Below are 12,276 nucleotides of genomic sequence, written 5' to 3'. Positions count from 1 at the left end.
TGCTTTACTTGACACTGTGAACTAAAATAAAGTCTGTGGGATCCACATGCCCAATTCATGAATTCAAATTAATTATAGATTTTAGAGTAAGAAGACGGAACAAGCAAGCAGCACGCTGAAAGCAAACATCTGAGGCCCATGATATTAGCAGTCAAAGGTTTCACAAGGAGAAGTGATGTTGCGGTACGTTATGCGAGCGCAGAGAGAAGAAGAAGAAGAAGGAGGAGGAGGAGGCTGTAGGGGAGGAGTGGAGAAGTACGTACAATCCTGATGCCTTTCTAATGCAAATTCAAGCTTCTCCTTGGTCTTCTGCATAATTCGTAGCTGCTCAGCGTAGTCTAGTGTTGGGAGGCAGGGTGATGGGTCAACAGTACAAACATACAGGCACACAAACACAAAAGGGAGGGACAGGCCAGTCCAGAGACCGGCAGGGGAGGAAATGAACAAACGGAGAGGGAGAAAACAAAAGGGAAAACATGGTTGAGAAATAATGGACGGTAAAGTTACAAATGACTTTCACATGTGAGAACACCAAACTGGTTTACAGGCTTCATGACAATGTGTGACCTTTAACCTTCTCAGAGGGTGCAGTCACTAAAGTCAGCTTAGACCCAACAGAACAGGAGAAGGGGGTGCAGGGGTAAACAAGTACATAAACATTGAAACAAAGTTGTGTCCCTGGACATGAACTCATGAGTGGTGACAGTCCTTCATGCTGTAACGGACAGAGAGCAGGTTCATGTACAATCAGCTGTGATGTGTCCACACACTGCGGCTTCAAACACGGCTCAGGAGCTAAAGTTAAACTGTTGCTCTCACACCTCCTGGGGAAAATGGATCGTTTTCTGAAACGTCCAACATCAGAGTCTCCCCAGACAGAAATTCATAAAAACCACAGGAAACAAAGCACATGACTGATTGAACTGGATGTTTTCATTTATATATTGAAAAATCAAATAAACTATCAAATTATTACTGTGTAAAATATTGTTGTAGCTAAAGTTACTGCACTGAAATTGCTGTTTGAAGAAGTGGAATTAAGAGAAATGTTTTAGCTCCTCCAGCTGCAGAGACAAGAAGTTAGTGTTCTCGTTTCCAGACAGAGGTGAGACTCTCGGGTCCTACCTGACAGCTTGGCCTCCAGCTTCCTGATCTGACCGTTCCTTCTGAGGAGCTGAGCAGACAGGTCGTCCCTGGAGCTGCTGCCATCAGAACCCTGCGTGCACACACACACACACACACACACACACACACACACACACACACACACAGGGACAACGTGACAGCTTCACACTGAAACTTCATCTAGAACGTGGTTTTACTCAGCAGCAGTTTGAGGCTGGTTTGGTGGTCGGGGGAGACACGGGGGTGTGGTTATCATGGTGGGATGGCGGCAGGACCTTTGGCCTTTCTTTTGGTTTCGTTTTAATTTGCACTTCTGCTGCAGCTCATGCATGGAGGCGTTTTCCTGTTAGCTTGGATTGTTGCAGGGTTGTGTTGGGGTTTTATGGCTGCACTGGCACCACAGTTTTATTTACAGATGTTCTAGTTGTGCTTTTTATTTTTTAGATAATTTCAGCTGTTTTCAGATCAATTTGTTTTTCCATAGTAATTTCTACTAATTGCTGCTTTCAGCCTAATAAACTTCTTTACGCTAATTTCAGCTTGTTGTGCTCATTTAAGCTTTTTCCTGCTAGTTTCAGCTTTTCTGCCATTTCAGCTACTATGTAGCAGTTTTATGCTGATGTAACCTACATGAAACATTGGGCTACTGAACCCATATCTGTAATTTAGGTTGTAATACCGAGAAGGTCCAGCAGAGGGCACTCAGTTTCTACCGAGTTGAATTTAACCAACGTGGTTTGGTCATTTTTACCTATAGTCTGAGGCATGCTCTTTACACGTGCACTGACCGACCAAACTGTGGACCTTACAACCCGTCTATGAATGACAGAAGTGATCACTCATTGAGAATTATCTATGGAAATCCCAGTGAGAGACTCAGGTGACCGCTTGTTGGGTAATATATGTGGAAGTCCTGGTGAGTGATAGCTCAGTTGAGCTCACTTAGCTTGCGGCTAATGTATAGATAAGTTAAATATTAAACTGCCAGATACTGAGATATGTCTCTAAATAAACCAATCGGGAGTTTGTTGGACTTTGTCCTAATGTTTTAATTACTTTGGTGTGTGTTACATCTTTGTACGGACAGAAATAAGAATAAAAATGCTAACCAAGCTAATGCTAAAGGCCTGTATCATTTTACAAGGTTAGAATTAGCTCAACAAGGACAAAGAATGTGCTTTTTGTATTCTAAATCATATTGGTTCATTAAAAATACATGCCGTTCATAGTAAGCCATATTAAAGCTTCTATAAGTTGTTTTTGGTTAAAATAATTGTTGAAGTGTTATAAATTCATTAATCAACATTTTAAAAGCAAAAGAAAGGTAAAATGTTTAATATGCCTGATATGTTATGCAGTCTAACACTGATTTTGATTAACTTACAAGTTATGCACTGCATATTTAAGTTGTCAATGTATTTTGTTGGTTTAACAATAAAAATACTTAACAGTTAACTACTGTTTATTGCATTTCATGGTAGTTCATCGTAAACTTAAGCTGATGAAGCTAAAAACTAGAAGGAGAAATATTTGAATGATTTGTATTCTTGAGAAAGGACATGGAATCCCATAACTGAACGTAACAGAATGAGTTACTTTCTGCACTTTCTGCAGGTTGGTTTTATACTGACTCTGGATTCTTTGATCGTGATGGAGAGCCGAGCCCACGCAGGTGTAAACAGTGTGGCCAGCCGGACATCATTTCTCAGAAGAACCTTCACAATCTGGAAAATCCATCTTGGGTTACAGATATTATTCCATACACAACGTTGCTAAAGAACTGAACTTTATTTTATTTTTTCATAAAAGGGGAAAGAACTATATTTAATTTTTTCTTATATTTTATTTTTCACATCTGTAAATAAGTTGTTTTTAAATGCTTTATTGTGTGTGGGGAAGCAATAAAATAATCAGTTCATCATTCTCCTGGCAGAACCTGGTAGATGTTTAGTGCCTGTTCCCTACTGGTCCACTTCAAGTGCGCTACACTAATGTTCCACATTTTTAAATCTCATTTCATTGTGTGCACTTCCTTCAGGTAGTTTAAGCTCCTTTCTGCCTTTTCAGCTATTTTTTCTGCTAATTTCTGCTTTTTTAAACCTAATTCAGCAAATGTGTGTTCTTTCTTTCTTCTGCTTATTCATGCAGATTCAGATTTGAGTGAACCTCTCAGACAGTAATTGTTGGATGAACACCTTCAACACGTTAACGTGAAATCAATCTGGTTTAAAGAGGTCACCACAGCTAACTTACCTTAGCCTCCACGACGGTAGCTCCTTTTACAGATACTATTTCATGTAGTAATACTGAGAGTACATTAAACATTATACTGTGAGCACGAACAGATCTCACAATATTCAATAGTACCATCATCCTCATCATTCACAAGGTTTGACCAAAATACCTGCGACCCATTATTTCTCAGCCCATTAGATGACTCCAGGTTCAAAGTCTGGTATAAAGGCAGCGGGTGATGTCTGTGCTATGATTTTGTTTTTCCTGTCTTTCTTTCTGTTTCTCTCTCGCTTCTCCTTCATTCTCCCTCTTCTTTGTTTTAGTTCAGTGCATTTTGCTTTTCTTTCCTGGGGTTCAAAGTGTGCTGTAATTATTACCAGCTTAATGTAACAAAGACGTTCAGTAATAGCTTTACAACTTTTGATACCGCTCGCTGAGATAAGCTTTAGTTTAGTTGTGATTCTTCCAGATGACAAAATAAAACCGCGCACGTGTTGTGGTTCACTTCAGAGGACTGCACTGAGGTTGGGATCCTGTAGGTGCTGGAGACCAGATACAAATCTGGAATCATCAGTAAATGAAGTCACTTGTAGGATGCAGGGAGCAGTTAGGGGTTGTCATCCAGTGATAAGGGCCTTTTGGTCCATTGCTCAATTTTCCACTATAATCTCTAAATGTTAGTTGACCATGTTTCTCAGTTAATCTGTTGGTCGCAAAGAGATTGAAAAACTTGACCTTTGACCTTCAAGAAGTGAGTGAAATATTAATGTCCACCTGAGGATTTACTAAAGTAGCAACGATGGCGTGCATCTCTATCTCTGTAGGGGGAGTGGTGGCGCAGAGGTTACAGAGGTGGGCCTGCGGTTGGAAGATCGCCGGATCAAGCCCCAGTACAGACAACATCAAAAATGTGGGTGGGGTAGGTGAAGCACCCACACCTGCTGCCACCCTCATTCGCCCCACTCTGGGCCCATGAGCAAGGCTCTTAACCCCCATCTGCTCCTTAAACCGGTCTCTCTAGAAACTGAGTTCTCGTGGCTCAATGAGACTACCTGGATGAATAAAAGTAAATGAAAAATGCATCTGTGTCACTGACATGTAAGTAGGTTTATATACTGTATACTTTAACTGTTCAATAAAAAAAACTTGTCATATTTTTTCCCAAATAAAAAGTATCTGTATAAACATCTTCAGTGATGACTTTATATGTTTTTACCTTATAGGCAAAGAGGCAACTCCATCCATTATTAAGGCAGGAGGAACTGAGAACACACCGTGAGAGCAGCTGTTGTGTTCAGAGTGTGTCGGGGGTGACCGTGGGCGACCACACAAACTCTTAGTGCAACATACAGACTGGCCGAGTTACAGGCAGGGCAGTCATCTTGAACTGAGCCGAGTCCAAAACTCATCCACTTTTAGACATCTGGCCATAACATTATATTTGAAAATCTGATTAAAATCCATTCAGTGGCTCATCGTGAGATATTTTGCTAACAGGCAACGTTGATTCCAATAGGTATAGGCAAAAAGTTCAACCCAGATCAACTCATGATCTTCATCGCTGCTGTTGGTTTGTCAGCTGCTCCTCCAGGTTTGTATGTGGCTGTCTGAGGACATCTCCAGCACCACGTCTCTGGAGCGTTGCCATCTCTGCTGGGTCCTCCGCTCCATCAACTCACAGTTCCAGCCTGTTGCAACCTGGACCTCTGTACACCGTGTTCCTGCTGGCCCTGTCTGGCCCGCTAACGAATAACCAGGTATTAACTGTATCCTCCAGCTGTGAGTCCAGCTGCTAACTTCAGCGTTACTCCAGCTTGGTTGCCTCCAGAGACATTGGCCTTTTTGGCCTTGTGCGACAACGCTGCTGGGTAATTTCCAGAAGTTATTTTTCTGTGAGGACATTTCGTGTTGTGGGTTATCTTTGGTTACTAGAAGCCCATTTATTAGGACGTTCTTTTCATTTATTTGGTTTATACTTTTATTCATTTCCTGCTCTATTTTATTATTGTCTAGTTGGTCTTGCAATGCCTCCCATAAGCAACTGATGTTGCCTACCTTTGAAACACTGTACAGGACTGACTGGTAGGGACTTGAACCGTTTTATTACCCCCCAGGCCATAGCGGTCCAACTGGATCCTTACTTTTATGGTTTTATTTTGCGCAGCACTGTTATGAATGATGTTTTTGGAGTGATCTTGCTGCTGTATTTACATCCAATGTTTTCAGGAAACCTGGGATGAGAAACTCCTTCATTCTAAGTCGTTTGCTCATTTTGTCGCTTTCGTTAATTTCTGGGAACGTTCATGTTAACCCAGACCCGTCGGCTTCCAGGTACGCTCTTCATCACCTAGACCAGTGCAACAGCTCAACTCTCCTCAGTACTTCACTGGTGAATAGTGACTCATCCTATAATGACTTTTGCACCCGTATTAGTAGGAGATTCTTGCATATTAATGCCAGAAGCCTGTTACCTAAGACGGACCGAGTCTGGGTTGAAGGTTCTAATCCAAAATTTGTTGTTGTCTCAGAAACATGGCTGTGCAGGTCTAGTTCTTATCCTGCTTTCCATTTGTTAGATTATAATCTGTACTGACAGGACAGGATGACCAGGGTGGATATTTATATAAAGGATCATTTGACGAGTTCTGTTAATTCTGGAAAAATCGATTTTGATCTTTTTGTTTTAAAGGTTCAGCTTTCAAAGAATTTCTCTTTAGCAGCAGCAGGCTGCCATCACCCTCCTCCTTCTGCCCTTTGATGGCTTTAAGTAATGCGTTCATTTACTCATTCAAAGTGTGGGCTGCTGGTGACCTAAACTGGGATATGTGGAAACCTCCTGTTTCTGTTATCCAGCAATTAGACTCTCTAATTTAAATCAGTGAATGTCACATCCAGCATGATATGATCCAGTGAACTCGGCTTCTTTGATAGATGTGATTTTAACTAATTCCCAGCATATGTACTGTTCTAGTGATCATTGTTTTTATTGTCTGTATCCGCAAAGGCCAGAGAATGAAGTTTATTAGCACAAGTGTATTAGTAATTAGCACCAGTTTTACCAGAACACCTGACCCTGTCAGTATGTGTGGTGGTTATCAACTCCAAAGACCAAGTCTCACTTTGCCTCTGCTGCTCCATCTGACTGGGATCTGCTTCTAAAACTTTGGGTCTGACATCATTCGTCTCGGTTTCATGTTTAAAAGTTGTTTTAAAAGACACTTGCAAATGTTCTCTTGCTTAGTAATGTCTTCACTTTGACAATGAACTGTTCTGATGTAATTTGTGTTTTCCTTGTTTGTTACTGACCACTTTATTTGTAAAGATGAATTGTATCGTTCTCCCCTCCCTTGACCTTACACATGTTAGTTGGAGGTGCCAGGGTAGCTCTGTAAATAAGAATTTGTTTTAGTGTTTAGGCCTGTTCAATAAAGCTTAAATTAATTAATTACATACCAGTAATTACGCTCTTCTGTGCAACGATTCAGTGGATATTTGGGTACACACAAACAGTATGACGTGATAATCCACAACAAGCTCTCCCTGTTTAACGGAGGTGAGTCACGCCCACACCTGCATGAAAAACACTGTTTCCAACAGGACTTTTCTTACACTTTACCTTAAAAAGTGACAAACATTAAAGGATAAAAACCAGAAATTCAGCATCTTCAAGCAACTAAAGATTTATTTAAATATGCAAGGAAATTATCTAACTTTATTGGTTAAGAACAAAATATTTAATCATCTTTTGTCTATTTACAAAAAAGGTAAAGCACCAAACACTTCATTTCAAGTTGTCACATTTAAAAACTGCTATCTTTTTATTATTATTATCGTTTTTACCAATATCTGCGTGTGTTGTCTGTTGGTAACATCACAGTCATCCGATGAATTTCAATTGAATTTATCAAAAAATAATCACTGGATGTACAGATACAACTCATTCACCTTTGAACCCAACACAATCTAAGATGGCTGTGTAGAGAACTAGGACTCCGACCTCAACCTGTCTCTGAGGACCTTCATGGGACAGGAACTGTTATTTCATTGATTTGAATCCAGAAATACAAATTAGCTCATCCAGAGACTGTCTAATTGTATCCTGAAGTAATCAATTGAAAGAACACTCTTCTTTTTACATTATCATTACTATTTTACAATATCTTGATAATCAAAAGTGTGTTTAGTTCATATCATTTCTAATGTTGAAAGTAAACCACTCATTTAAATCAACTGTGAAACAGTATTAATGATTTTTAAACCTCGTTTAAATTAGAAATCAAGTTAAATGTCTATTTACAAAGTAATTGTGCATCTTGATCTTCTGTCTGAATGAGTGGATTTGATCTCGGTTAAAAGTCAAAGATGTCGGTCGAAAGTCAGAGACAGACAGAGACAAGTTATTAGAACGAAGTGTCTTGTTTTTAAACCTAGCAGACGGTAAAAAAGAAGCAACTGGCACCTGCCTCCTCTCACTTCTTCAAAACATTTCTCTGTCTGTTCTAATCGTTCCTAAACATTCCTGCATCCTCTGGACTTTTAATAACCCTCTGACATCACTGAAACACGCCCGTTGGTTGTTTCAACCAATCAGGAAGTACCAAGTGACCGGAAGCAAGGACTCTTTAAAAGTCAACACTTCCTGGAACTAGTTAGTCTTTGACCCGAGTCTTCTTCAGTCTTTCATGGAGTCTTCCACTTCTGAGTGGAAACTCTGACTATGGAGTCTTCCTGAGAGTTCCTAAGGAACTTTCAGATTTAATCAATAGCTGATGGATTTGACCGTGAGATGAGGGTCTGTCCATCTCAGCGGAGTCACAGCGCCTCGCTGTGAACTCACCCGGGCGTAACGCCCTACAACTTCTAAGGAAGCTTGTTCTGTTGAACGGAGTAAACCACACGACTTCTGACGATGACCAGCCACCCTGACCGGAGACGCTGGAAAGGTAGCGTTGAAATGGACCTCTGTACCGGAGTTGATTTATCTTCTGCAAAGGTAACGAGTCGTCACGCACCGAGTGTACCGGGGGTTTGAGCTGGTGTTGAAAGAAGCGTGCTGATTCTGCTCAACAAACATACATCTTCCTCCGTCCATCTACTTTTAAACTTCTCCATTCCTTCCTTTAAACTTTTTATTTTTCCAGTAATCTAGATGCCTTCAGTAATGTTCTGTTGTCTTGTTAGTAAAGCGTGCCAAGTTTTTATTAATCAGAAACAGATCAGTGTGTACATGGCTTGATGTTAAATTTTGATTCTGTTAAATAAATGACCGCATTTATTCTGATGGGTCAAAGAAAAATGGCGTCTCATGTCACTGATTAAACAATCCACTCACAGTTATCTCGGTCACGTGGCAGAAATTTAACTCGGAAAAAGAAAGAACCAGTTGTATTTAAATAATTAATTATCTTTGTGCTTGAACTAGGTTTAAGAATAATTAATTAGTAGTGAAGCTGACCCCCACATTCACTACAGCTTCCAGTGCCAACTGGCCTTTACAAAGCACAACAATGGATAAAGCTGTTTCACAGACACTGACCTGATAATGTAGAGTGGTAGTAGCTGAGACTCTTAACACAAGTGCTAACTGACTGTGCAACATTCTAGGTTTAAAGTTTGTCTAACTATTTGACGTTAACTCTGTTAGCAAAATGTCTTTAGTTTCATGAAACTTCCCAGAAGTATCAGTGGTTGTATCTCTACAACTGATTACTTCAGAATTACCAGCACAGCTAGCTGACGTTAGCCAAAACAAAACGCTCTGAAAGAGGACCGAGTGTCATGATCTCTGCTACACTGCAATCGTGCTCATCCCCTGCTCCCAGTCTCCCTCCTTCTTTGTAAATACACAATCCATGCAGCATGGACTGTGTATTTATGGACTGTGTATTCATGGACTGTGTATTTATGGACTGTGTATTTACAATGTTACACTATTTAAATTGTAGAGAAGAGAAGTGCAGGACATCAAAGGGTTAACTCTTCACAGCTGCGCACGGAGCAGAAATGAACTTCTTGATTAATGACACTGAAACAACTGAACATACAAGTTCTAAAATAATGAAAATAACTCAGCACTTCTGTATTTTGTGATTATGATGATTTTACAATGCGACACTTTGAATCTTTAGTTGGAAGCCAAAGGTCATGTGCATCTGGACCCTTCACCAAGAAAACGCAGCAGGAGCAATGTGTGCGTGGCAGAGAAGGAGATCATGACACAAGGAGGAGCTTCTCCCTGCACCAAATGATTTAGCAGGTGCTAAATAATTTAAAATAATTAATTTTAAATAAACACTCCGTGCTGATCATGCAGCTCATGCATCAGTCAGTCAGTTGTGTGTCATGTCTAATCTTACTTTGAAAAACCACGAAGCAGTGAGTCCACGCAAGTCGAACTGCGAAGCAGCGAGGGACTTCTGCCACTCATTTTTACACACACCGAGCCAGATACGAGCGTGGCAGTAGTTGAGTCATTCCAGCACGTTCTGTGAGCGGGACGTCCAGCAGTGTTCAAATAATAACCAACAGCCGCAACTTCTTCCTGTCTCAACACAAGAGGACGTCAGTCCAACACTCGGACATGGAAAGTGCCGAGTGACATGCATTACTTAAAGACTGACAGGAATTTAATTACATGCTTTATTAAAAACATGCACTGCATAACCGGACGGGACATAATCCAAACCGGGGCAGAACCAGACCCATCGGTGAATCTTGAGAGCTGGTACCCGGCCCACGAGGACGTCCAAGTGGGGACACGCACCGCTGTAGGGCCGGCGTCGTTTCTGCAGCCCATCGGGACCCATTTCATCCAGATTTTGACTCAACTCGACCACCTACAGTCCCATGCCAGCCAACAGAAGGTCTGCCCCCCACCTATGTGCTTCAGCGCTCAAGAGCAGCAATGAACTGGACCAGAACTGGACCAGAACTGGACCTCCAGGCTCAGCGGTGAACCCGAGAGCAAGTAAAACTTATTAGCTACGTATAAGTATGTTGTTAAAATGACGTAGGTTTAAGAGTTGACAACATTGTTGTGAGCTTCATCGCTGCAGGGTACATCTGCAGAATCAGAACAGAGTCGGACCGGAACCGAGAGCCGTTTCTGGGTTCTGCAGAGTCTGCTGAGTAAAATTTAGTAGCTACATATACAGTACTGTATTAGGGCTTTAACAGACTACTCGAGTAATCTACACATCGATTCCTAGGACATCTATCAAGTTTTTTAATTTCACGTCGAGTATCCGTGGTGACGTCATTGCGTTGCCGTTATGTCATTGCGTCACGTTATCTGAACCGGGCACGGGCTACAAAATGGATTCCTCCAAGCAGACAGACTGAGCAGAGCAGGTCCAATCTTGGCAAACATGTAGAAATACATCAGTAGTCTGGAAATATTTCAGTAAAGATGAATCTTCTGGTTCAACTACCGTAAGGAAACAGAAAATGAATCAACTTCCTGACTGTTTGGAGCTCCTTGTGAACCGGTGTTACACCATATTCTGTGACCACCGTATATTGTGACTGCAGGGGGCAGTGCTGCATGCACTGTTGCAGGTCACAGAATATGGTGTAACACCGGGTCCAATCCACCGAACCAGAACCAGCTTCCTCTGACCTTGTTTCACAAACAAAAAGCCAAAAAGTATTCATCTCTAAACCTATAAAAAAACCTATAAACATATTAATCTCTAAAACTAATGCGCAGCACAGCTGGTGGTGGTGCGGGGTGGTCGACCCCCCACTGCTTTTAGTTTCGTTTTTGACGTGCTGCATGTTTCTTCACTTTTGCAGCTTCATAATAAAAACTAATAGTTTAGTTTTTCCTGTGACTTATTTGCTGTATGATAAATGGAAGGAGCATAATATACACTTCAAAAGTTTTGTTGGTCTTTTTTTGTAAATAATGACCTTTTTTGCGGTTTTATTTATTTATTTATTTTTGTATCTTTAGATCCTATGATGTCATCAAGTACTCAAGTTCTACTCGAGTTTTATTATGTTAATGTTGAGTTTAAAAATGATGCAGTCGTTCCACCCCTAGTACTGCATGTTGTTAAAATGACGTAGGTTTAAGAGTTTAGAACATCGCAAGCGTGTGGGAAGGGTTTATAAAGTCTTAAAATAAATACTAATCGCTACTTCGCAGACTTTCACTTACTGCAGGCGGGTTCGGAACCAAACCCCCGTAAGAAATGAGCGACTGTATACAAATATACGAAACATACTGAAACGCAAAAACTGGTATTTTTCTAGTTTCAGTTACAGATTTTAATGCAGCTGCACCACAGCATCAAGAATGAAGCCCAGAGAAGATCAACCAGTGGGAGCACTGGTCTAGATAATATAGTGCTGTCTCGTTAGAGGGAACCTGAAGCTTCTGTGGACACTCCATGAGCTTCATTTACATTCCACAAGATGTTATGTTTGTCTCTACAATGTGGAATTTATTAAACAGGATTGTAAGGATAAAAAAATCTTCTAACCAGAGTCAAACAAGTCCAAAACCATCTCGGTCTCACCTCTGTCCCCTAACTGCTCAGTCTGAGCTGTAGACGTATTTTTAATCCTGTCCATTTTAGCTCCTCTGAATGAAAATGTGAACACTTTACACATACTCTGCCACCTCCAGCTCCTCGTGCCGTCTTTAATCTCAGTGCCACCATCTCTTAGTGTCAGCTCTGCTCCACGGACAGACTCAGGAAGTCCTTTGTCCCTCAGGACATCAGACTGTTCAACTCCTCCACATACAACAAAAATAGAGCTTTGCAAAACTGTGGTACCCCAAACACTTGTGTATATGCATGTATGTTTACATGTACATATGTATATACATGTATATACATGTATATGTACCGGTATATGTATGCATGTATATGTACCGGTATATGTATGCATGTATATGTTTATATACGT

General features: G+C 40.9%; 1 protein-coding gene across 1 annotated transcript in view; it reads right to left on the bottom strand.

The window, feature by feature from the left end:
* LOC119413713 (golgin subfamily A member 1) overlaps positions 1–12,276 on the bottom strand; it is a 52,676-nt gene that overhangs the window by 39,708 nt on the left and 692 nt on the right. The window contains exon 2 of the mRNA XM_037680767.1: positions 1,126–1,216. Coding sequence (XP_037536695.1) covers positions 1,126–1,216 — 91 coding nt within the window. The remainder of the gene's footprint in view (positions 1–1,125; positions 1,217–12,276) is intronic.

This window comes from Nematolebias whitei, chromosome 8 (genome assembly GCF_014905685.2).
Source record: "Nematolebias whitei isolate Nwh7 chromosome 8, NemWhi1, whole genome shotgun sequence".
Classification (NCBI taxonomy): Eukaryota; Metazoa; Chordata; class Actinopteri; order Cyprinodontiformes; family Rivulidae; genus Nematolebias; species Nematolebias whitei.
The sequence above is the reverse complement of the archived record's forward strand: the minus strand, read 5'-3'. Positions and strand labels throughout refer to the sequence as shown.